The sequence below is a fragment of the Mustelus asterias genome, chromosome 12, assembly GCF_964213995.1.
Source record: "Mustelus asterias chromosome 12, sMusAst1.hap1.1, whole genome shotgun sequence".
Classification (NCBI taxonomy): Eukaryota; Metazoa; Chordata; class Chondrichthyes; order Carcharhiniformes; family Triakidae; genus Mustelus; species Mustelus asterias.
The window spans coordinates 69,346,816-69,374,678 of record NC_135812.1 but is presented as its reverse complement, the minus strand read 5'-3'; the positions used below and the strand labels follow the sequence as shown (position 1 = coordinate 69,374,678).

At 42.0% G+C, this 27,863-nt stretch overlaps 1 protein-coding gene across 1 annotated transcript in view; it reads left to right on the top strand.

Moving 5' to 3' along the window:
• The window catches only part of shisa6a (shisa family member 6a), a 549,504-nt gene extending 530,024 nt beyond the window's left edge, over window positions 1–19,480 (top strand). Inside the window, exons 5-6 of the mRNA XM_078226046.1 lie at window positions 15,638–15,790; window positions 18,894–19,480. Of these exons, the coding sequence (XP_078082172.1) occupies window positions 15,638–15,790; window positions 18,894–19,480 (740 nt within the window). The remainder of the gene's footprint in view (window positions 1–15,637; window positions 15,791–18,893) is intronic.
• The last annotated feature ends 8,383 nt before the right edge of the window (window positions 19,481–27,863 follow it).

Below are 27,863 nucleotides of genomic sequence, written 5' to 3'. Positions count from 1 at the left end.
AAGTTACGTGGTTGACCATGCTAAATTGCCCTTAGAGTCCAAAGATATGCAGGTTAGGTGGATTAGCCATGGTAAATGCGCGGGGTTTCGGGGTAGGACAAGGAGGGGAGATGGGCCTGGGTAAGATGCTCTTTCGGAGAGTCGATACAGATTCATAGACCGAATGGTCTCCTATTTCATTGTGGGGATTCTAAGGTTCTATGATTCATTCATAGCGGAATGTGGCAGGGGTGCAGAGCTTATGTATGTTGGTTGTGAGATCATGTAGTTCTGTTGAGTGCTCAATATTTCCACTGTTTGGCATACATGTAACCTTATGTTTTAACTTCACCAGGTTCGCACTTCATTTTTAGATATGCCTAGTGCTGTACCTGGCATGCCCTCCTGCACTTTTTAAAAATTCATTCGTGGAACATGGGCGTTGCTGGCTGCCCAGCATATATTACCTATCTTGATGTTAATGGCAGAGTGAGGGATATACCAAGCCATGAGGTTATAGAATGTGATTGAATACAATTCTGCTGCTGTTGGTGGCTCACAGTACCTCATGAATTGTTATGAATCTGTCTCATTTAGCCCAGTGATAACACAACATGATGGATCACTGTGGTCTGATTTCACCTTTCCCAATGTCAATTTCATCCTGGCATCAATATCAGGAAATATCTGGCAGCCAACAAGTGTGATGTTACCAAGCAGGCTAAAAATGTAGCCAATCACATTGAAGAATTCTCACAGGCAATAAAGCAGGAAATAAAAAAAAGCAATGATTATCCTTTACTTTTTAATCATTTTACAGAAAGTAAAATAAGGATTGAGACATACACATGGGGTTGAGGTAGAAGCTGAAATATCATAAACAAACTTAAAAATATATATATTTTAAAACCCTATCAAATTTTCATCATGAAATGGAAACATTTTCTGTAAGGCCCAAGAAATTTCTCAGCAGTAATTTTGACTTAATTAAAAATACACCTCATTAAATGAGGCATAACATTTTCGAGGATTATTACGGTGAGAATAATTGCATAAAAAGAGGAAGTTCACATCAGTTCAGTGATTTCTAATTGAGTTCCAACTGCAAGGTTTTCAATAGCTCAACCTGTAAGGAGCAGGGAATCACTGACAACAACTTTTATATCTCCACCTATGAATGTGCATGTGTAGAGGCCAGAATCTACTGTCCATTTCAGAGAATAATTAACAACAATATTGGAGGCATAGTGGACAGTGAAGAAGGTTATCTAGGATTGCAGTTGGATCTTAATCAATTGGACCAGTAGGCCGATGAATGGCAGATAGATAAATGTGAGGTGATCCATTCTGGTAGATCGAATCGAGGCAGGACCTTCTCAGATAATGGTAGGGCATTGGGGAGAGTTATAGAACAAAGAGATCTAGGAGTACAGGTTCATAGCGCCTTGAAAGTGGAGTCACAGGTAGACAGGGTGGTGAAGAAGCCATTCGGCATGCTTGGCTTCATTGTTTTCATACATTGAATACAGGAGTTGGGACGTTTTGTTGAAGTTGTACAAGACATTGGTAAGGTCACACTTGGATGCTGTATACAGTTCTGGTCACCCTATTATAGAAAGGATATTATTAAACTAGAAAGAGTGCAGAAAAGATTTACTAAGATGCTATCGGGACTTGATGGTTTGAGTTATAAGGAGAGGCTGGATAGACTGGGACCTTTTTTCCCTGGAGCATAGGAGGCTTAGGGGTGATCCTATAGAGGTCTATAAAATAATGAGGGGCATAGATAGATAGTCAACATCTTTTCCCAAAGATAGGGAAGTCTAAAACTACAGGGCATAGGTTCAAAATGGGAGGGGAGAGATACAAAAGGGTCCAGAGGGGCAATATTTTCACTCAGAGAATGGTGAGTGTCTGAAACGAGCTGCCAGAGGCAGTAGTAGAGGCGGGCACAATTTTGCCTTTTAAAAAGCATTTAGACAGTTACATGGGTAAGATGGGTATACAGGGATATGGGCCAAATGCGGGCAATTGAGACTAGCTTAGTGGTAAAAACTGGGCGGCATGGACAAGTTGGGCTGAAGGGCCTCTATGACTCTATAATGCTGACAATTTCACCATCATCACAACCCAGGCCAACCATTTGCTATGCCAACACTAATGAAAGAGACACTGAAGCTCATTTTCAGACAATGTTACAGAATAGTCTCACTAAGTATTGTGCTGTTTTTCCAAATCATATACTCAGGTCTAACACTTACAATCATTTTTTTTCTCTGAAACCCAAAGAGCCCAGTTCACCTCTGAATAAACAGTTTGCCAGTTGCAATTGAGTCTAACAAGGCTATTTAAAAGGAACACAAGGAAAGGAGCTGGCTTTTCAGCCCCTCAAGTCTGATACACCACTCAATTAGATCATGGCTGATCTGTACCTCAACTCCACATTCCTAGTTTGCTCCCATAACCCTTACTACTCTTGCCCAATAAAAATCTATTCACCTGTTTCGAAATCTAAACCTCAGCAACTTTTGGGGCTTGACCAAAACTTAGATCGCTCTTCAATCTTCAAATTTACATCAATGACTTGGATGAGGGGAGTGAAGGCATGGTAGCTAAGTTTGCAGATGACACAAAAATAGGTAGGAAAGTATGTCATGAAGAACACATATGGAGTTTGCAGAGGGATATAAATAGGTTGAGTGAGTGGGCCAAAGTCTGGCAGATGGAGTATAATGTGAGAAGATGTGAAGTTGTTCCCTTTAGTAGGAAGAATTAAAAAAACAGAATATTACTTAAATGGAGAATAATTGCAGAATGTTGAGGTACAGAGGGATCTAAGTGTTCTTGTGCATGAGCTGAAAATGTTAGTATGCAGGTACAGCAAGTGATCAAGAGGGCTAATCAGATCATATCCCTTATTATGACAGGAATTGAACATAAAAGTATGGATGTTATGCTTCAGTTATACAGGGCATTGGTGAAACCGCCTCGCGAATAAAGTGCACATGTTTAGGTCTCCTTAATTAATGAAGGATGTTAATATGTTAGAGGTGATTCAGAGGATGTTTACAAGTTTGATACTTGGAATGAACTGATTGCCTTATGAGAGTAGGTTGGAGAGGCTGGGCTTGTTTCCACTAACAATGAGGGGAGGCTTTGATTGAGATATAAGATCCTGAATGGTATTGAGGGTAGATGGGAATGTGGAATGCAATGCAAACAAATCAACCATGTTCTTATTGAATGGCGGGGCAGGCTCAAGGGGCTGAATGGCCTTATTCTGCTCCTATTTGTATGTTCAGGAAGGCAAAGGAATGTAAGCCTAGTCTATGCAGCCTATGTTCCTAATTCCACCCTTCTACCCCAGTATCATTCCAGTAATTCAGCATTACATGCCTCCAACTTCCCCAAAATGTGATGTGCAGAACCTAATGCTGTTCTCTAAATGATGTGTAACAAGAGCTTCATATAAATTCCATTCCTTTTTAATGAAGCCTATTTGAGATAAAGATCAATGTTCCATTAGCTTTTCTAAATATTTTTTGGTACCACTCCAGAAGGTTTTAATGATTAATCTTTTTATATTCCTGAATCTGTTTTTCACAGTTTATAGTTTCTCATTTAGAAAATATTCTTGTCTGCCTTTCTTGGGTCTAAGTGGATGAACTCACACTTCTTCACATGGAATTCCACCTGCCCAGTGTTGCCCACTCACTTAATCACTTTGCTCCCATCCATATTAATTACAACACCAACCTAACTTTGTGCCATCAACAAAATTCCAGCTATGTGGATTTCTGTTCCTCCATGCAAGTAATTTATAAATACAATGTAAAGCTGAAGCCCCGTACAGATCCCTTCGGGACACTATCAATCATAGCCTGCAAATTAGGATACATATCCATTATCTCTCCTTTCTATCTCCTACCTCATAAACAATTCCCTACCCACATCAATAGGGGATTGGTTAGCTCAGTTAGCTTGATGGCAAAGTGCAGTTCAGAGTAATGCCAGCAGCCAGGTTCAATCCCCTTACGGGTAGTGATCGTTCATGGAGGACTCTATCCTTACCTTGCCCCATGGTTGAGGTGAAGTGGTGCCCCTCAAGCTTTATAACCAATTATCTCCCTCTAATGGAGAGCGATGCCTTTGATCCTTTGTGGGCTATGACTAATTATCTATCTACCCATGTCAATAAGTTGTTTCCAATTCTAATTGTCTAGTATGTGGAACCTTACTGATTGCCTTTTGGAAGTCCATAACATCTGTAGATACACCATATCTGCCACATCATTTACCCTGCGCAAAAAGGCCAACTGACTCAGTTAGACATGAGATTTTCTTTATAAATCCACGCTGCTTATCTCTAATCATGTTTGTCCAAGTGCCCAGTGATTATATCCTTAATTATAGATTCTACTGATTTAATTGCGATGTCCTCATTAAATGAATAACGGTGATGTGAATGCTCTTAAATGGATAGAAGCTGAACCACACATGGTGAATGCAGGATCATGGCATGCTTTACATTTTGGAGAATCGTTTAAAGCCATTGAAATATATGCAAGAACTTCTGTAATGGAAATGCTTGTTAGTATCTCAGCATGAGTTCCAGCTTAGTAAAGTGAATAAAATGCATTTATGCACTGTGCATAGGTTGGCTGTGATATAAAATGTGTTAATGTACATTATTTATGGTTTTGATGTACCTTCCATTACAGATGTCATGTTGCAAGACATTTTTATGAAGATGAGAATCCTATGGTGTTTTTACACTGCTGATTCACAAATATAACAGGGTGGATTCTGGAACTTGTTCATTGTTGATTCTTGGCTGCCATTAATGAATAACCAAAATACTTGGGACTTTTAGGAACCAGATCAGAAACTCCAATGAAGTTAGCCTAGACCCTAACTTTTTTGGATGTTGGCATTAGGATAAGTATAAGGTATGCCACTCTAGGTATGATTCGATTGACCCACTAGGAAGCTTTTATTAAAACAAACTTTATTTTTAAGAACACATTTAAATATAACAAAAAAGAATTAGCATAACTTTTACCAATTAAAATACTTAAGCATGACAAAGTATAATTCTTAACAGCTATGGGTCCAATGGGTGATGGCCTAGTGGTATTATCACTAGACTATTAATCCAGAAACTCAGCTAATGTTCTGGGGACCCGGGTTCAAATCCCACCATGACCGATCATGGAATTTAAATTCAATGAGGAAAAAAACTGGAATGAAAACATAGTCAGTTATTAGAAAAACCCATCTGGTTCATTTTTGAGGGAAGGGAATCTCCCGTCCTTATCTGGTCTGGAGCCATTGCAATATAGTTGACTCTCAACTGCCTTTGGGCAACTAGGGATGGGCAATAAATGCTGGCCAGCCAGCAATGTCCATGTCCCATGCATGAACAAAAAAAAACAATTTAAGCAGTACACCATAGACATAAATCCCTTCTTCAGAATCAGGTAGCACCAAAAACAGATATGCTTCTGTGGATGCTGGTTTTCCAGCCTTTTAATACCTCTGGACAGAGATCCCAACATACCTGTCTTCTGACCCTCATACAACCACCTCCAGGGAAAGAGCAACCCCAAACTGCAAAATCTCAGAGACAGAGACTAATTTTCTGGCAGATTCCAGTCTCCCACTCCAGAGAGAGAAAGAGAGGCAATGCTCTCTAACAACTCCAAGCAGCATCTAAGTTTTATTTCTCCGTGTAAACCTACCTCCACCTAGTCGCATGATTTTCTGTTAATCAACCTAATCAAGCCCTACTCTGCAAAACCCCAGGGAAACACTAAAATAATAGAACAGCCACATTCAAGCAATTATGAGCAATTATGCTGCTGCAGTAACAATACAGGGCTGTCAGATACAGACCCAACAGCAGTGATAAAATAGAAGGGATTGCTAAAAACCATCCTGCACAGAAACATGATTCAAATACATTTCTTAAAGGCACAGTATTGTCACAGATCTGAACTCCAATCATGTTCAATGTCAAAATGAACAAGTTTTAAAACATGCACCTGAGAATTGTCAGGAACTAAAGCAACTCATAAAGCAAAGCTCAATTCCTCATGCATATTATGCATTAAAATAACAGCCTGTATTTATAAAAGAAAATAAAAGCATGCATTTCTATAGCACCTGTCACAACCTCAGAACACCCCAAAGCACTGTATGTCTAATAAAGTATTTTTGAACCAATCATTGTTGCAATGTAGGAAGCGCGGCAACCAATTTGCATGGAACAAGATTCCACAAACAGCATTGCGATAATGACCAGATTATCTGTCCTGGTGATGCTGATCGAGGAACAATTCTTGGTCAGGACGTCTTGGATGACACTTTTGTTCTTCCTTTGAACAGTGCCATCAATCCTCCACATCTACCCGAGACGGTGTCAACCTTCCCTCTCACCGGTATTGGAAGTCAGGAATTATTAGGGCAAAGAATTGAGCAACTTCACACCACTACAAAACTGTAAAGAAGCGTTGTGGAATTAGTTTGTTTTACAGCTGAATTATTGTTCGAGATGAATAAGCAAGTCCCATTAATACAAATGGGAGTTTTCATATACTCTGAAGTACTATCATCAGAAACCTACACATTCATTTTTTTATATCAGTTATTATGCAGGCAGACTGTAAATTGCCTAATGTGGCATCATGTTGTAAAGACAACTAATTAAATGTCCATCAGACAGTTTGATTAACGCCAAATCACTCAAGTAAAAAAGAGGCAATATATAATTTCTATTCAACCAGATGGACCATTAATATTTGAAGTTTACAATCGAATCCTTTTCTGACTAACAAGATCCATTACGTTTTCAATATCATGTCAGCTTTAGATAGGAATTTTAAAGTGCTTTAATTCTTTGGTCACAGGTTGTCCTTTGAACTAATTAACCTTTTGTGCTTCTAACGACCCGGAAAAAAGCCATATATCATTCTGAAATTGCGTGAGGCCTCTCAAATGATTCAATCCCCTCACTTGCAGCATTGTTGCTTTTGGCTTCAACAGGAAAGTTCAGTGAAGGGTCAAGGACAGCAAGGTAAGGCGCCACTAAGGTTGGGTACAGTCGGAGAGGAAACTGGAATAACAAGGAAGTGGTCATTAGAACATAGAACATAGAACAGTACAGCACAGAACAGGCCCTTCGGCCCACGATGTTGTGCCGAGCTTTATCTGAAACCAAGATCAAGCTATCCCACTCCCTATCATCCTGGTGTGCTCCATGTGCCTATCCAATAATCGCTTAAATGTTCCTAAAGTGTCTGACTCCACTATCACTGCAGGCAATCCATTCCACACCCCAACCACTCTCTGAGTAAAGAACCTACCTCGGACATCCTTCCTATATCTCCCACCATGAACCCTATAGTTATGCCCTCTTGTAATAGCTCCATCCACCCGAGGAAATAGTCTTTGAATGTTCACTCTATCTATCCCCTTCATCATTTTATAAACCTCTATTAAGTCTCCCCTCAACCTCCTCCGCTCCAGAGAGAACAGCCGAGAATTAGCTGAGATGAGGTCTCATAGTATCAATCAGCATAGAGGGAGGCCTTTCAGTCCATTACGCCGTGCTTGCTCTTTGAAAGAGCAATCTAATTTGTTGCATTCTCTGGGCTTTCTCCATGAATATGACTCTTTCCTTTTCGAGTACATATTTGAATGTTGTTGCAATTTACAATTCAGTCTGCATCCTTCACTCTTACGAGCAGTGAACTGGAGATCATAACTTGTTGCATCAAAAAAAAATCATCTCCCCCATGTTCCCTTTGCCAATTTACTTGAATCTGTGTCCTCTGATCATCAACCCTCCTGCCAAGGAGGAAGAAAGAACAAAGAAAAGTACATCACAGGAAAAGGCCCTTTGGCCCTCCAAGCCCGTGCCAATCAAGATGCCCTAATTAAACTAAAAAAAACCTTCTGCACTTATTTGATCCGCATCCCTCTATTTCCTTCCCAGTCATGTACCCATTGAAATACCTCTTAAATGTTGCTAATGTGCCTGTTTCCATCACCTCCTCTGGCAGCATGTTTCAGGCACCCACCACTCCCTGCGTGAAAAACCTCCCCCTGCACATCTCCCTTAAACTTTCGCCATGCAGAATATAGTGTTGCTGTTACAGATAGGGTGAAGAGAAAGATCAGTTTAATATATTATAGGACCTTTGGTGTAAATTTCTCATAGAATTTTTGCAGGAAGAATAAGGAGCTCATATTGCTCAGAAAAACTATTAGGAATCTAAACAGATAGAAGAGCAATGAGACCTCAAGGTACAGATACACAAAGCATCAAACGTGTTTACATATTAAGGCCATGTTAATAAGGCCAAGTCAAGAAGCAAAGCACTGGAGTTATTTCTTTAAGGATAGAATTGAAAAATAACAAAGTTATGTTAAGCCTCTTTAGAACCTTGATGAGGCCACACTTGCAGTACTAAGCACAGTCCTGACAGCCATATTATAAAAAGGACACAGAGGCATTGAGAAATCTTCAAAATAGTTTTGTAATAATTATATCAGAACTGGGAGTTTGTACCTAATAACAAACTTTGAACAGACTGAGGCCCTTTTCTTAAAAAAGAGAAGGCGGATTGGCGAACTGATGGAGGTCTTTCAGATTATGAAGTTTCATGGGATAGTTGCTTCCAGTTCAATGTAAACTCCTTGAGCATGTTGTCAAAGTAGTTTCATGGTTAAAAATGGCGTGCTGGTATTAAATGTAGCAAATATTTGGCAATATAAATTGATGTTAGTAGGAAATAGATGATCTCTTAAACAATAATTAGTCGGCATTATACATCAATTCGAATGATATTTAACTCTCATTCATTCATTGTTGCAATGAGCTGGTATGCGGGAAGGTGAATATTTACCTCAGCAGTTACTTTCTGAGGCTTTTCACTGCGGTAATGACACCCAATCTGAATGAGCGATGTACATTTCTAACAACTGAATGAACAACTCTTTTGTTACAAGGCTGGATATTACCCTGCGATGTAATGGACACTTCTTTTGCATCAAATTCTGTTATCTGTATTTTCAAGTCGAGGCTTTAATTACTTTTGCTGATGTTAGTGAGAAAGCAGTGACCACTTTGTTCGCTATTTTAATGAAAAGACATTTCAATTTCTGTGCTTTTCACAGTGTCAAGGGCATTCCAAAGTACTTCAGATCCAATTAATTACTTTTGTCATCACTGCTTTAGTTAAACAAAGCAATAACAGCAAGGTCCCAAAAACAATAATGATATATAAAGACCAGTTAATCTATTTCAGTGATGCTTTGGTTGGAGGTTAAATGTTGACCAGGGCACTGTGCAAACCCGTCTGCTGCTTTCCATATAGTGCCATGCAATGTTTTATATCTACCAGCGTAGGCAGATGGGGCCTCAGTTTTCATCTAAAAGACAGCACCCCTGAAAATGCAGCTTTCCTGTGGTACTGCACTGAAGGGTAATGCCTAGAGTTTGATTCAAAACCCTTCCACCCGCCACAGGAACAATTGTGCTCCACTGAACCAAACGGGCACTAGTAACATTAGCTGATAAATCTGCTAAAGGACTGGACAAGGCATTCTTCAATATGCATGAGAAGCCTTTGTCCACTGATACCTGTGGCTGCTAGCCTTCACACCCAATCATAGCATCACAAGCTTTCCATCTTGTTCCCCCCCACCCACCTTACTAGGGCCATCTGCCACATGCCTCAGACTGGCCTTTGACACTCTGTGCCTTTGTTCTGCCATTTACACATTCCGATCTCTTAATGGACGCTATTAGCATCATTCCCAGCCTTTATCACCTCAATCTCTTAATGGACGCTACTAGCACTATTCCCAGCCTTTATAAAAACCATTTACATTCCCTTTGTCCATTTGCCCATGACATCTTGGTCAATTACACAACCCTTCCTTCCCCCTCCACCCTTGCAGTATAATCTCATCCTATTCTCTTCATCCTTAGCTCTGACAAAGGGTCTCCCAGACTCAAAACGTTGACTTTATTCTCGCTCCACAGATGCTGTCAGACCTGCTGAGATTTTCTAGCATGTTCTGCTTTTGCTGCATAGTATGAAGGTCCCTCATTCCCATCTAGAGTGTGGCCTCTGACATTGGGTTGGTTTAAAAAAGGTCAAAAATGGATGAACATGTGAGAAAGTAAATAAGAATGTGAGGGAAATGTCTAAGGAGATTAGAGGATTAAAATATGAGAAAGAAAGGTGCAAAAATGCTGCAAAAAGTGTTAACAGGAGGAGCTTCCTTGTTTGCTCACTTGTACCCCCCCCCCTCCCTCCCCAGCCTTCCCACCTTAAGGCCTCAATGGAACTTCCCAAACGAACACTCATCATCATCAAACGACTACCCTTCTCTCCTAACCCAAACACCCCGCATCCCCACTGGCACGGACTTACCTGGCCCTGCAGCCCTTCATAATCGATTTGACTGGAAGCCAATCTGCGAATCATGGCGAGGAAGCAATCGGTGATGTCACCCACAGGGGATTCCCGATTTCCAGGTCTCCCACACCTTTTTGGACACCCCCCCCCCCCCCGTCCCCCTCCCCCTCCCCCTCAAAAGCAAAAACTGGCGGGTCAGTCAAGTAAAAATGCAACCTTAAAATCTGCAGATTGAATGACAAATCAAGAAAAGCCTTTTTCCTTATTCTTCCATGTTCGGTGGGCAAGACTGGCGAAGCCAGCATTTGTTGCCTATCCCTATTTGTCTTTAAACTAAGCGGCTGGCTAAGCCATTTCAGAGGGCAGTAAGAGTCAGCCACATTGCTGTGGCTCTGGAGTCACATGTAGGCCAAACCAGGTAAGGACGGCAGATTTCCTTCCCTCAAGAACATGAATGAACCAGATGGGTTTTTACGACAATCGGGTAGCTTCATAGTCATTATTACTTATATTCCAGATTTATTAATTGAATTTAAGTTCCACCAGCTGCTGGGGTGGGATTTTAACCCAGGTCACTAGAGTATTAACTTGGGCATCAGGATTGCTAGTTCAATGACATTAACTAGCAATGTCATTACTACACCACCATTTCTCCTGGCCTCTGCCACCTGAAAATAGCCATGTGTGAAATCTCTCTCTCCTCAGCGTTGTTGCTAAACCTGGCACACAATTTTCAATAGCCCTTTACCTGGGCCCCTGTCCCCATGGTAACCAGGTCACATTGGCTTATTGCCAAGTTGAATGAGCAGAAAGTTAAATGCTCCCTTTTTATCCGATATGAAAAGACGGTTTAAAACATAACTATCTTAAACCTACCACCTATACCTTAAATTTACACCTTGAGGTGGCACAATGGCACAGTGGCTAGCACTGCTGTTTCACAACACCAGGGACCTGGGTTCAATTCTGGCCTTGGGGGACTGTCTGTGCGGAATATGCACGTTCTCCCCATGTCGGCATGGGTTTCCTCTGGGTGCTCCGGTTTCCTCCCACAGTCCAAAGATGTGCGGGTTAGGTTGATTGGCCGTGCTTAGTTGTCCCTTAGTGTCAGGGGAGTTAGTAGGGTAAATACGTGGGGTTACGGGGAAAGGGCCTGGGTGGGATTATTGTCATGTTAAAGTGCCCCTTAGTGTCCAAAGATGTGTACGTTAGGTAGATTAACTGTAGTAAATGCCCAGGCGAGTGGGCCTGGGTAAGATGTTCTTTTGGACAGTCATTGCACACCCGATGGGCTGAATGGCCTCCTTCTGCTACCGTAGGGATTCTATGATTATAAAATCTAGTATTCTTAACAATGACATCTTTAAATTAGTGAAACTTCCCAAGGTGTTTGACAGCTACACAATCAGGCAGTAACTACTGATGCCAAACCAAATAAGGAGACATAACTATAGGGGTTAAAGAAGCACGGTTTAACTAGGTTTTAAAAAAGGAGAGGTTTGAGAAGAGAATTCCAGAGCTTGGGCCTAGAGATCCTGAAGGCCTGACTCCCAAAAATAGATAAATAAACACAACGATTGCTTTGAACATTCTGGTTGATGGAAAATTCCTTCCCAGTGCAGCTTAAGATGTTAAGAATGTTCAACAGGCAAAATGTCTGCTAAAGCTACAACACATCCTTTCCTTTATGTTTGCTCACTTCTAATCTGGTAACCGGTCCTGCTAACTGAAGTGGTCCTCAGGATTGCTTCACAATTAGACGCCTGCTGCACCACATTCTTCATTGTGAATTATCTCTTGCAATCTCCGTATTTGGAAATGGGTTCCTAGAGAGATAACAATGTGTTGCCTTTCTGCAAATACAATTACAATTACACTGTACAGGTGTGGTGATTAAGTGATGGAATTACATTTGAGTTTGCATGCTGCTGTAGCAAAAATATCTAATTAGGACCTACTGCGACATTCGCCTGCCATGGAAATGCACACAGTCTGTGCACGCTTTCAGGCAGAAGGCATGGAAACGATGGATAGTTACTCACAGCTCAGTTTACCAGTTGGCATTTATTCGGAGTTTTGCACCGCAGGAATGTTTTAAAGTTTATTTAAAGTTCAAATTTTTAAAGTTTATTTACTAGTGTCACAAGTAGGCTCACATTAACAGTGCAATGAAGTTACTGTGAAAATCCCCTCGTCGCCACACTCCCAGCGCCTGTTCGGGTACACTGAGGGAGAATTTAGCATGGCCAATGCACTTTGCCTGAATGGACAAGTTATGGCGTAGTGAGTGGTGACCCCCCGCCTCTGAGCCAGAAGCTCTGGGTTCAAGTCCTATCACAGAAACCCTTGGCCAAGTGAGATGCGTTCACAACCTGAAAATCCTTCTAACTCGTGCCAATGGCAGGCGGTAACAGCAGGGGAGGTTGCTGCCTAACCATGGGATGGAAAGAATGTTGGTGCCTCTGCCATCACTGACCATAGCTCCCGATTACAACATGTATTTTGCGCAACCTGGACTCCCCGCTTGAAGTGTAATGCATTACCACTGCAGAAAGTTCATAACATGTGGGAAGTGTAGCTATATTGGAGTGAAACGATTGTGAATAGCCCAGAACCAGCTTCTAATCCGGTTATATAATTGTCCATACGGCGGTGGATTCATAACAGATACATTTGGAGGCATAAATGGTGTCACATGGCCACACCACATCATTTTGCCCTGATTAGTGACAGAAGGAATTAGTGGAGGGTAGCTACAGTTTATTATCAAGAAAGCAACAATAAGCATTATTCACTTAAGGCTTCATGCAAAGTATTGTTTATAATATGGATGGGATGTCATTCATCACCAGTTAATGGTGGCTGACAGTTGGCTGGAGTCTCCGGGCATGCAAGCGTCTCCCCCCACCACCAGGAGTGATACACTCCAGCACGGTTTACAACAGCTCCCCACTAAGAGGAAGCTGGCGGTCAACCCCGCTGGAGGGAACAGAGGCCATGGAGGCCCTCCCCCGGAGGTCGGGGCTAAGGGCGTTGCCCCCTAAGCATTGCCAGTCTGGCAGTGCCAGCCTGGCCCCGTGGCACTGCCCGAGGGGCAAAGTGACATTGGCCAAGGGGCACCTTGGCACTGCCCACTGGGCACTGGGAGTGCCAGGGGACGGGGCCAGGAGAGGCATTTGAGAATAATTGACATCAAATGATGGCAAAATGATATCAAATGAGTTGACATCAAATGGAAGCTGTTGAAAGCAAATTATGTCAAATGAAATGAAAATTTTCAGATAGGGAAAAAAAGTTTAAAAATAGGATTTCTGGTGGAACAGCAATTGCCCTCCAAACCCCTCCAGAAATAATCAAAGTTGCTGTCCTAACTAACTTTTCCCTTCCCATTCCTCCATACCCAAGTTGATATGAGCCACCCACCTAATGGTAGGTCAGGCCTAATCCAGTCAGCAGCATCGTTTGGCAACCATATATCGCCAGTCCAGTTTAATTGAAACCTGATGTGGAAATGGCTCCAAAACGCTTGGCAAGGGGAGGCAGGCGGTCCGATCTACTGATTGACTGACTGGTCCATCTAAATCGACCCCGGTCGGTATTGAGTGGAGAGAATTGGGAACATCAAACTTGTGCATGATTTCTCCATTGACAAATGCAGCTATGATACAACATGCACTTCCACCATTTCGCCCGTTGGGTCAGCTGTACAAATCTGTACTGAATACTGCTGTCCCTTTTGCCCACTGAATACATTAGTATCAGACCCCATTTCACACCCGTGAAATTAAGCTTGCATGCTCCACGTAACGCAAGGCTGACTACTAAGATATCTCATGTCTAATTTACCCCTCATGCTAACAGCATGACAACTCCCACTATTTGAGGGAAGTACTCAGATGTTATGGATGAGATTCTCCAACCTTGTCTGCGGCTGGGATTCTCCGGTTCCGCTGCTGTGAATGGAAATTAGGCTGAGCATCAAATTCTCCACTCTCGCTGGAATCAGTGGCTGTTCTGTTTCAGATTCCAGTATCTGACTTTTATTGATATGATTGAAAATCTGTAATGACATTGGAGAATTTGGGCTTACATCTTTTGCAACCTCACCTACACAATCTGTAAGAGGACTTTGAATTAGTCATCTGCTGCAGCGTATGTTTTAAGCTTTAATTGGATCTGGTTTACACCCAATAAAAGGATTTATTAAATTAGGGGGTTTGAAATCTCATTTGGCTTGATGGTTAAATTCATCAGCATGATGTGTTACTAAGCTGGGCAGATTTCAATGCTCCATGTTCGGTGCCCAGTCTATGATCAATTATCTCGTTACAGTGAAGGTCTCAGTGGGAGTAATATCAATGGCCTCTTACTCTCTACACCCACCTTCCCTCTCCCCCCACCCACCAGTATTGTGGGGGATAAATAACCAGGATTCCCACTTCTGGTTGTTATAGTCTGTCACTGGGATGTGGAGATGGAGGTTAGATTGGGTCTGGTGGCTGCTTTAAAAAGGTTACTTGGATGAGCTGTGAAGGGCTACCATGGAGGTAATTTTCAACTTGTGTCGGCCGCTACAAATGTGTAGTAGAAGAGAGAGAAAATTGGTTGAAAATCAATTACAGCCCTCAGGACTCAACATTGAATTCAACAACTTTAGACTGTGAACTTTCTCTTCCACCTTGACCCATTTTTATATATATGCGAAACATTTTTGGTCCCAATGCAAAAGCCCTCACTCCCCCTCCCCCACTGGGCCATCTGTCACTTGTTCTTCAGTTTTCTTTCACTGAGCACTGACCTTTATTCTCTTATTAACACATTCTGATATCTTACCTTTATGCAACTACTAGCACCTTCTCCTGACATTAACACTTCCTCTGTCTCCTCACCTGCACATCTCCATTACACAATCTCTCCTCGCTCCCACCAATCACTGACCTTCTACTCTGTTCCAGCTGCTCCGCCCCCTCTTATAGAGAATATAATCCAACACATTTCTCCCTCTATTTAGCTCTGAAGAAGAGTTGGACGGGCTCTAAACATTAACTCTATTTTCTCTCTCCTCAGATGCTGTCAGATCTGCTGAGTTCTTCCAGCATTTTCTGGTTTTGTTTCCGATTCCAGTATCTGAATTTTATGTATATGATTGAAAATCTAGGCTTTCACCTTACATTGTTTTTTTAAAAAAATTTTCTTTTTTATCTTTCCCCCTGCCTTCATCCCCACAGAGAAACCTCGGATGAACAACATTCTTACTTCTGCAACAGAACCATACGATCTGTCTTTCTCAAGATCCTACCAGAGCCTGTCACACCTTCCGCCGTCTTACGAGTCTGCAGTCAAGTCTGACTTAAGCAAGTATTCTTCACTAAAACGCTTAAGTAGGTGCCCCATAATTTTCCATTAACATTACTTTGCATCATACCTAGGAACTCGAATCTGGTAACTTATTTTATTCTTAACTGCTGCTACCTCTCAACTGCTTCCGCCCTGCAGTGTCCCCTTGCTGCGTAAACAAGAGTGACAAACTGCTTAACTTCATGGTAAGCCGCCATTCATTGATGGCCAAGCTATGGATAGTTCAGCTCAATACAAGCGAGGAATAGAGTTAAATGTGCTTTTTACCCCACTTTTCATCTCCATTCCTTTGCAATGTCGTTGCTTGACCCCAACTTTGTTGGCCATATTGCAAGACAAGTGAAGTCCAACTACTCCCTGCAGGGGCAACAAATAAATACCCCTCTTTAGGTGGCTAGCAACAGGGCTTCCAATGAAAACTATGAACATTATCACCTGGAGAAGTGAGCAGCATTTTTGCGGCTACAAGTACGCTAATCCTTCAGTCTGTCTAAAGGATCCACAGTGACGGGGTATCTGCATTTCTGGCCTGTTTTGACCCGTGGGGAAGGCCCAATGGTCAGGATAGTACTCCATTGCGAATGCAGCCCTCCCTGAAATGTGAATGGAGCCCATCTCAGAGTGCCAGGGCATCACAATGCCGCCTTGTCTTGAAGCAGTTCTACCTGGTGAAGCACCTTCGTTGCAGGCCCGATTGAGGCTGATATTGCAATTACAGTTCGGAGTCAGGTTCTGCAGACTAAACCTCCCAAAGGAATTCACCCACATTAAGAAGAAGAGCAACCTGTCTAAAAAACAGAAACTATCAGTGCTACAAGGAGTCAAAAGGGACCTCACAGTGTAAAGAGAAAATAACCAAAGGAAAGTATAAAGAGAGAAATGGAGCTAAACAAAGAGGACTCAGAAATTACTGAAAAAGCAAAGGAAAAATTAATAAGTATAAAATAAAGGACTAAGGATGAGTGAAGGACCCAAACAATTACAATTTGGGGCAGAAAAAGAAAAATAAAATTGAGAAAAGTTTGGAAACATGGGACAGAATTTAATGGCTCCATACTGGAGAGATAAGTGGCACAAAATGCAGCGAGTCATTCAAAAGTCCAGTGACCAGGGGGGCATGGTGGTACAGGGGCGGCATGGTGGCACAGTGGTTAGCACTGGTGCCTCACAGCGCCAGGGACCCGTGTGCTGCCCCAGCTTGGGTCACTGCACATTCTTCCTGTGTCTGCGTGGGTTTCCTCCAGGTAATCCAGTTTCCTCCCACAGTCCAAAGATGTGCGGGTTAGATAGATTGGCAATGCTAAATTGCCCCTTACTGTCAGGGTAAATACGTGGGGTTACAGGAATAGGGCCTGGATGGGATTGTGGTCGGTACAGACTTGATGGGCCAAATGGCCTCCTTCTGCACTGTAAGATTCTATGATTCTATGACTATAAAATCCCACCCATGGAGAAATCAAACAAAGTGCAAGATATCAGGAAAGTTTTAAAAACCTGAAACGAAAAGAAAGTAAATAAAGCTTTTTTTTTAAGGTCTTAAACCATCTAAAAAGCAAGAATTTTTTAAAAAAGACAAATATGCAGAATTAAAAGTATAAATAGGAAAGAAATGTGGCAGCATTTTGTACTGGATGTAAGAAATGAGCAGGTATTAGTCAGTCGAGAATCTAACATAAGAACATAAGAAATAGGAGCAGGAGTAGGCCATCTAGCCCCTCGAGCCTGCCCCGCCATTCAATAAGATCATGGCTGATCTGAAGTGGGTCAGTTCCACTTACCCGCCTGATCCCTATAACCCCTAATTCCCTTACCGATCAGGAATCCATCTATCCGTGATTTAAACAGATTCAACGAAGTAGCCTCCACCACTTCAGTGGGCAGAGAATTCCAGAGATTCACCACCCTCTAAGAGAAGAAGTTCCTCCTCAACTCTGTCCTAAACCGACCCCCCTTTATTTTGAGGCTGTGCCCTCTAGTTCTAGCTTCCTTACCAGTGGTCTACTCGGAATTATTAGTGAGGCACTGATGGATAACTTGATATTGTCCATCGCTTCCAACCAAAATCCTGAGCTCTTAAAGAATTGTGGGCTTACAATCACAAAGTAAGATTGAGCCAAAAGAAAAAAATGTTATTGCTGCTGTACGTGAACCGTGACTCATGCAGGTCCACCTGCTCAGAAGGAATGAAAAGTCACTTGAGATTCAAGTCAGAGCAGCAGCTGCAGTACAAGTGTGGTTTAACCATGGAACCTGGGCACCAATCACCCTGGGAATTGTAACTGTGTTTGACTGGGGAAAAAAAATAGGCGGATCAAGTTCCATATCGGAGAACTGAGCAAAGGGTACCATGAGAGTTGCAGTTACTCTACTGATGCCTGTCTGCTTCTGCTATGCATTTTCATTGATACCTGTCCTCATGGGAGATCTTTCTGCCAGTATTTATCTGTAAGAATGGCAGCTCGTGCATCCCACAATCAAATACATTACACATTTCTCTGCATGAATATCTAATGTTTAATTCTGTTTATAAATGAAAACATAAATGACTGCTGTGTACATTGAAGACACAAAAGCTATGTGTGCGTTATGGAGCACAGCCTCAAATCTATTATGGTTCCATTGTCCTGAATAAAGCCGCAATTAGGGCTGCTGAATTCTTAGCAAATCTCAAATTGGCAAAGGAGGTCAGTGGTGGTGGAACAGTCAAAGTGGGAAAATAGCAGAAGACTATATTGTTTTTATTTGCTGTGGTTGAAGATACAACTAAGCAATGCCTCAATATCAAAAGGCACGTTAAGAGCTGTAAAATACAAACTTCCTCCACAAGCTATTGGTATCTTGTTTACCCTGTAGAAACTTACAGGCATTAGATTTAAAACTTGGACAAAGCTGGATACATGGCAGTCCTAACTGTGACAACTACCATCTTTCAGAAATGTGAAATATTGGCCCGGATTTTCCAGCCCCGTCGTCTTCGGGTCCCACTGTGGGAAATTCGACGGCCCAGCCAAAAGACTTTTGGCAGGACTGGATGATCCCAGTGGTAGGCGGGGCTGAAAAATCTTGCCTATTGAGTGGCTGATGTCACAAGGCCATTCTAAAAGGTGTTTTGCATCATTCCTGCAGGTGAAAAGGAGATTGATGAATATTACATGAAAAGAAGGCACCTGCCGGACCTGGCAGCGAGAGGAACCCTGCCTCTCCATATCATGAATATGAATCAGGAACACAGTAACAACAGGGAGAGGCCTAGACGACCAGTGCGAGCAATGTCACAGGACAGAGTCCTGTCTCCAGAGAGAGAGCCACCTCAAGAATGTGTCATGTCCTATGAGCGCATCCTATCTGATGAACAACTGTTGTCAGCTGAACGTCTTCAATCCCAGGATCCTCTGCTCTCTCCTGATAAAGTTATGTCCCTCAAACGCTCTGGGTTCCGTGAAAAGGCCATGTCCAGGGCCTTGTCCCAGTCCCACACGGATGTCTTTGTATCCACGCCCGTCTTAGATCGTTACAAGATGACAAAAATGCACTCGCATCCCAGTGCCTCAAACTCTTCGTACAATACCTTAAGTACAAATCAAACAAACCACACTGCTGCTAAGCGACATGCCTTTGCTTCACGTCGGCACAACACAGTGGAACAGCTCCACTATATCCCAGGACACCACCGTAACTACCATACAGCCAGCAAAACAGAAGTAACTGTTTGATCTTAAAAACAAAACGCATTACCGATTCCATGATAACAAGAGTGTGGAATATTTGCCAGTGAGCCAGAGGACAATGGCATTATCAGACCACACCAATTACCCATGCCCTAGTTCCTGCCATGTTATTTGAGCAAATGCATTTGTTTTACCTAAACAAAGTGGCATACTATACGAGGCTTTAGTCTTTTCAGAGACACTTGACATCAGTTCCTTGTTTTATTCAAGGTTTTCATTTTAGTTGGTACATTAGCACAACAGATGGTGGCGTACCATCCAAGTCACATGACAGTTTCTATCAAAGGAAGCCATGTGGTAGGGTCGTCAATTAAAAGGGCTTATAGAGTAACAAAGTCAATGGTTAAATTTCTAACCAAATGGTGATGCTACTTTGGGAGATTGAAGTTATTTGGTTAGGGGATACTGGATTTGTTTGGTAATTAGTCAGAATTGGTGTGTTTGATCAATAAAAAACAAATAAAGCTTGTACCATATCATCCAAATTAAACATATAGAATGTGAAAACAATTACCATCTTCTAAGCATGTACAGTAAAATTATAAGTAGACCAGTTCATGGGTGACCATCTCCATACAAAGTATGGGGCACAGTTGGATTTCTCTCCACGTGTTTCTTTTGCCCCTTCAAATGATGAGGTGGTCACTTTGAATTCTAGGCCTAGGGAGATCAAATGCCTTGGATAGTTTCACCTTAGCAAGAAAGTAACTGCTCATTACCGAGCAGGCCTCTCCCTTTTTCTATCAGTGGTAATGAGCTGCGTGGTCTTCTTCTCAAGAGAATGAAAGACTTTTTTTTTATTTTGCTGAGTGCAAGAATGCTGGAGGACTTTGCAGTATTGACAAAATATTGAGTGTATTCCACGGGCATGTGACTCTGCAAATGGATCTTTGAACCTCGGAGGACATTACTGACCGTAATTTTATTTTTAATTCATCATTATCGAGTTTGCTGCCGAAGTATGGAATGTCAATCATATGGGCATTGAAATCACCAAATCAGGACAGTTGGCTAAATTCAGTGACGGCTTGATGGGAATCAAATGAAAATTTATCATTAGCGTGCCGCCCAGAGCTTGTAGCCAAAACTGTCAGACATTCAGGCAAATCGCTACAGGTTTTGGCAATCCCGTAGAAGGTGGTAGAAGCAGGCTATTGCTCATTTTTGATGCCACGAGTGTCCTTTTGTTTCCTGACCCTTTCCTCTCCTTTTGCCTTTCATTTCTCTCTGCCACCCTTGCTTCTCCTTATTTTAATGGCGCTGTGACACTCTCCTTCCTTCCTTCCAGAACGTCCATCCTTCCTGAAGGCATTTCTGGTACTATTCTTTAAACGTTCATGCTTTTCCGATTCTAGCCTCCCTTCCATCTTCAAACGAGCTGCCCTTTGCTCTGTTGCATTCTGTTCATGTTTGTCCTCCTTTAACGCCGATGAAGCTTCTGACACTTCGGACCAGCTGGGCACTCCGCTGTATGTGTGGCGAAGCTTGCTGCGGAGATTTAGGCGCTGCCACAAGCTGATAATGAAATTCGGCATCGTTTAAAAATAGGGTGCACGGGATGTATTGTGGGAGGGTCTGAGAATCCATATTCCCACACATTAGCATGTTAAATATTTAGACACCTAAAGCTCACAAAGATGGTGGAGCGTCTGGATTTGTACAACAAAGTTTGTGAAAATTGTAGTATGCAAGTTTGAAGTTATATATAAATATTGGAAGCGTGTTGGCCCTGTTAAGGAATTTATCGTACAGTGGTGAATGATTTATGCGTCATTTGACCTCCTAAATAATGATTCGTGGTGACAAATAGAAGTGTTCCTATGATGCAGCAATGATTTGATCTTCAGTATTATATCGACAGCCTTGAAATGTACTTGGGGATTTCTGTGCAAAATAGGCCATTAAGCGATAACGAACTGCATTAAATACGGATTTTATCTTCATTAGCAAATTCCTGAACAGTGAACGAACTACAGGTACAAAAATACAATTGGGATTTTCTTTAAATCCAAATGCCACTTTAATTAGATACTTTCAAAACATAATAGACCCAAGGACTTCTCCAGTCATGTTTCCATGGAGACATATATCAAGCCATAAAATTGTCAGCAACATTGCGCGTTACCCAGCAATGTGTATGAGGTGGCATTTCACAGCCTTACAACCAGTTGATGGTTGAGAACTGATATGTGCATTGGCTTTAGGATCTAAAGGAAGGCTAGTTTACACTCAAGTCAACAAAGCATGAACGTATAAGTAGATCTTATAGTGGTGCTTTGAACTCTCAAGCTTGGAGGTCATGGTTCAAATCTCGGTTTCCATCCACATACACTGTCAATTTCCATGTATTCAGCTAAGTTGGTAGAGAAAATTGTTCACAACAGTGGATCATTATCCAGGGCGGCACAGTGACACCGTAATCAGCACTGCTGCCTCACAGCACCGGGGATGCAAGTTCAATTCCAGCCTTGGGTGACTGTCTGTGTGGAGTCTGCACATTCTCCCAGTGTTGGCGTGGGTTTCCTCCGGGTGCTCCGGTTTCTTCCCACAGTCCAAAGGTGTACAGGTTAGGTGGATTGGCCATGCTAAGTTGCTCCTTCGTGTCCAAAAACGTGCAGGTTAGGTTGGATTGGTTATGGTAAATGCATGGGTTGATGGGGATAGAGCGGTGGGGGGCCGATGGGGGGTGGGGATGAGAGGTGGTGGGGGGGGGGGGGGGAAGGGATGGAGCCTGGGTTAGATGCTCTTTGGGAGAGTTGATGCAGACTCAGTGGACCAAATGGGTCACAGGACTGCACTATTTGTAGTCATATCAATTGGAAAGTTGGCAACCAAAGAAAAAAATCATTAAAGAATACTAATCTTCCTATCATTCAATGGAGCTATTTTGACGGGCGGGGGAACAGACATCATTGATCCAGGTTTTCTGACTCAAGGAGGAATAAATTAATACAAGGATATAATCAAGATAGTGTTCTGAAGCAGGAAGTTATTTTTGTGTAAAATGGCTAATTCACCAGGCATAATTTCCTCTTCAGTTGCCTTTGCTTAAAAGACACCTTAATTTTGTGGGTTAGTCTTATGGCTGACGGTGTAAGTAGCTGATTGCTTGCAACATCAAGATACCTGTCCACTTTTGTGTTGCCATCACTGCAGTGAAATAGAAAATCAGACATAGAATAAGCCCGACAGGAAAAAAGCCAATAGTTGGAGCATCTACGTGACTCGTTTTCAAGCCAAACCTGGTGCCTGTCTTGCTTACCACAAATTATCAGTCACAAAGCTTAGAAAAGCAAGGACAAGCCTCAAATTAGTGACTGACTTTCCCTGGAGAGTGGTGGTATTGGTAAGAATTGCAATGTCCCAGGCAGTGGTCAAAACAGGAAAAGGATACAAAGGTGGGAGGAAGTTGTGGAAAAATATAGTACGCCTCTGTTATACTTTGTATATTATCTGTAAATAATACATTGACACCAACTAAATAAAAGTGATGCTTTCAAGCTAATGAACATTTTATTGATTAAAGCACAATAGTAGTTACAACTTACTATTTAGAAGATGGTGTTGTAGTCTATTTGACAATATTAAAGTGATGTTGCAAGTCTTAAATGGAATGTTAAAAAAATATATTTAGATTGTTGACAGGGGATATGAAACTGAGGAAACTACCAGGGGAGGATTGTAGGCAGGTGCTCTTAAGAAATTGCATTCTTCAGTATAAACTGGGACAAATCAGGCATGTATAATGGAGACAGAGTAATTGTTTGAATAATTCTCAAATAATGGAGTAGTCAACACACAATTTGATTGAAAAATTGAGTAATTGTTTTTGGTAATTAGCTCACTACTCTTCCCATCGTAAATCATGTTCTGAGGTAAGTCGTGCCAGCGATAGTTCTGGAATCAGAAAGTAAAAGTATATCCCTGTTGTCATCGCAACAGTGAGACTGCCTCACCGTGAGTGAAAAACCTGGCATCAGTTAGTTGCCTCAGTCTACAAGCAGCTACCTTAGACAATTAATGTGAGCTCTAAACTGTCCCCGGTGTGAAAAACGCCCACATTTCCATGTTATTGTTGCCTTTGATGACAGCTACTTTTTAAAATGATTATTATCCATCTCAATTTACAGGGATAATTGCGCCATTTACCATCAGTTTAATCTGCATTTCCACGAGTTGGAAAAGTTAGATTTGGAATACCTCCAATTTAAAACTCAACGTTAAATCCCTCCATTATTGCTTTAATGGTTTCTTTAATACAACATTTTTCATTGCACTCCTGGTATTTATCACTGTGAAACATTATCCTGCCTTTCTCCTACCCCTACTTGCATATTATTTGTTCCCATATCATTAAGTGCACCCCATCCCTCATCTCAGGATTCAGTGGGCAAGTAAGTATTCCCAAGCTTCAAGCTATGTCACTCTCAACGCAAAGATTTTACTCCCTGTTTTGGCTCACTGCCACTCTTGACAACCATTTTGGGATGTCACAGGACTGAGAAAGCAGGCTCGATGGCACAATGGTTAGCACTGCTACCTTACAGGACCAGGGACCTGGGTTCAATTCCTGGCTTAGGACACTGTGCAAAGTCTGCATGTTCTCTCTGGGTCTGTGTGGGTTTCCTCCGGGTGCTCCTAATGTGCTGGTTAGTTGCATTGGCCATGCTAAATTCTCCCTCAGTGTACCCGAACAGGTGCCGGAGTGTGGCGACTAGGGGATTTTCACAGTAACTTTATTGCAATGTTAATGTAAGCCTGATTGTGACACTAATAAATAAACTAAGTACTGGCTGCTCACATTTTGAATGAGTGACCCAGACATTCTTAAAGGCATATCATCATTTGATGAAATGCAGGACAGATCAGGTCCTAGGAAATTCCCCGAGCAGATTGACTCTGTACTAAAACAGAAGAGAAAATAAATGTCTACGTTTATTACATATAAAACAATAGCGCTCCAACCACCTTCCATTCGTAAACCATGAGACGTGACACGACACAATAGGGTGGACCACAGTAAATGGCAAGATTTAAGCGGAGTTAAATATTAGCAAGATAAGTATTTCATTGTAACCTCAATCCATGAGCCCAGACAGCTAACTCTTTGCTATCTAAATGTTACCACAACACTAGAATGAAAAGTAGGGGCACAGGAGATAAAAGGAACTAACACTGTGACATTTTAGCTCATTCAGTCCACCCCGCAAAGATAATTCACTGGCCAGGAGTTGCAATGAAAGTAACCTGGAATGGCACATTTTGCAGTGCATAATGTTCTTTGGGTGTGATATGTGCCCCGCGTCAGGTGACAGGATTCAATATCTGTGTCAACCCTTCTACTGGTGTACCTTCAGAAATCTAGCAGTGCACCGTAATCATGGGAGCAAAGTAGCAGAAGATCGACAGGGACAACAAAGGGAATGAAAAGAAAAGTAGGTGAGTAAAATAATACTGATCCATCAAAATATCAGGAGTTGTTAAATAGTGGAATGTGCAACATTGTAATCTGATTGTCCTCTGCTCATCTCTTTTATTTAGTGTTATATAAGACTACCAAGTAATCTTTTAGATTAGCAAGCTTGTTTGATAAAGATTTATCAAAAAAAGCAACCTATGTGTTGTGAAACATTGTGGTGAAGGGTGAGTATTAAAGGTTTTAAATTGTACTAAAGAACACTGAAAAGCTACAGTGATTACACCACAACATTGGATGGGCCAAGGAGTAATTAGAGAGTTATTGCTCTGATCAGATACAGTTTATACCAAGGCAACACATTGTTTTTTCCAAGTCCTGTAAATGGATTAGTGGCTTTGTTTGATGGAAACTGTGATATTTACTGCAAAGTGGACGCACCTCCACCTTGGGAAATCTGTATCACATTACTTTCACTCGACTTATTATTAATCCAGTCCAAATGACCCGCAAGGTCTGCTACAATAGTATCCTTTTTTTTCCGCGTACCTCTTCAGTGTAGGATTTGTAGCAGCCGTTCAGCCTTCTCACCATATATAAACTTGGGTGAAGTTTTATATTCACAGTTTTGAACTAGCTTCAGAACCAGTTGCAGTGTAATAGCTAATTATCTTGATTAATTAAAAAAAATTACAGATTAGACGTTTTTGTAGCAAGTATTTAACTGGCTATAAGACAAACTATTGTTAATATAACATTTTTACTTTAGTATGGAGAAAATGTATTTGCTAAGAGAGAGACAGGTGGTGATTTTGTGTTATTGGTCATTTTATGGATTGTTTATGGTAGTATACATGACAATGTACCTTTGTAGCTGTTTCTTTGCACAAACTATTGGTTGAAAATTGAATAAGCTTCAGGATGAGCAGTACTTGACTGTTTCTCTGTAACTTAATTGTTGTTCTAATTACCTGTAAAAGCACATTCTGTATGTACTGTATACAAAACTGTAATGAGTTTAGTAAAACTTATATAGTCTTAAGGACATTTTTTCACTTTGTCAGTTACAATTATTTATGGATTCACTAAAAAAAAATTAAACCAATTTAAACAAAATCTGCCTCTTGTGTTTAAATTGTTGAGATGTTCTTACTTTCAGCATCGTGAGGACAGGGAACTCTTACCAACAATGGCAAAGGGCATTCAGCCACACATCCATTCCTGTCTCACATAAGTTTTAGGGAGGGATTTTCCGGCCGCGCTCGCCCCAAGGCCAGAAATTCATGCCCAATGTCAATGGACCTTTGCATGGTCTGTTCCCGCCCGCTACGATTCCCATGGCGGGCAGGGAAATCCCACTCTTGTTGTCCGTCCTTCAACCTGCAGCGATGACCAGTAATAAATGTGTGATAGATGAGGAGAGAGTGTGGCCCTAGAGTTTAAAACAATGCAAAGTCTGACCTTTACATCCTAAGGATATAATATAATAAAACATCCCAAGGCACATCACAGGAGCATTATAAAACAAAGACACCTTAGGAGCCACATTAGGAGACATTGGCCGGAATTTTCCAGTGTCACATGCCCCGCTACTGCTGCTCGTCTGAATGGAGAATTTGGCGCTCGGCCAAATCTCCGTTCGCAGCAGCAGGACTGGATAACCCCAGCCGCGGGCGAGGTAGGAGAATTCCAGCCATTAAGTCTGATGCCCAGATGCTTGATCAAAGAAATAGGCCGAAGGTTTACCACCGTTCACGCCAATGGGATTTTCCCTCCTGCTGCAGTGACCGGAGATTCGGCATGGCGCCAAATTCTCCAACTTCTTTGGAGCAGGTGTGTGGCGTGTTAGATCGCGCCTACAGTTTTCAAGGAGCATCTTCAAGGAGAAAAGCAAAATAGAGAGGGGGAGAAGGTTAGGAAGGGAATTCCAGGGCAACTGAAAGTGATGCCATCAATCAGGAAGCCATTAAAATCGGAGATGGTCAAGAGGCTAGAATTAGAGGAGCGCAGAGATTTTAGAGGTTTGTGGGTTGGAGGAGATTATAGAGATGGGGAAGGCAAAGCCATGAAAGGATTTGAAAGCAAAGATAAACAATTTAAAATTGTGACATTGCTTGACGAAGAGCCAATATAGAACAACAAGTACACTGCAGGGAACGGGACATGGGGTGAGTGACAAGCATGCTGGTGCTGTTACTTCTGAATCTGAACGACACAGCAGGGACATAAATATGAAAGGCTGAGCTTTTCCTGACTTTGCAGGGGAGCAGTGCAAGAAGACCTTGGAAGAGGTCCTGGTTTGACATCCCATTTTGCAGTTCCGAAAGGCATTGTCAAGCCAAGCTTTATAAAAAGCTGAGGAGTCCTGGACATATTCTGAACTTTCACAGAATTATTTTTAAACGCTTTGAGGAAATGTTATACTTAATGAGCAGCTTAGGAATCCAGCAAATTGAGAGTTCAATTATGAGACAGGAGAACAATTGGGTTCTGCCAGAGCAGAATCAATTCTATAGCTACCAAAAGAGAAAATGCTGGAAAATCCCAGCAGGTCTGGCAGCATCTGTAAGGAGAGAAAAAGCTGACGTTTCGAGTCCAGATGACCCTTTGTCAAAGCTAAAAGGCATAGAAAGTGGGAGATATTTACACTGCAGGGTGAGGGAATGAAAGATGAGTCATAGCCACAGAAACCAGGGGAAAAGGCTGCTAATAGCTGTCCACAGAGAGAATAAGAGGTGTGAATGGCCAAATGGCAGAGAAGCTGAAATCAGAGGGTAAACTGTGACAGGTGAAGATGTGGGGTGGGAGGGCGGGGGTGGGGGGGGGGGGGGGGTGGTGGAATGGGTGGGAGAGAGGTAAAATTTAGAAAAAGGGGGAAACTGGAAGCAAAGGGGGAGAAAGGTAAGGAAAGGGGGGGATAAAGTGAGGGGAAAGAGTGGGGTGGAAGAAAAA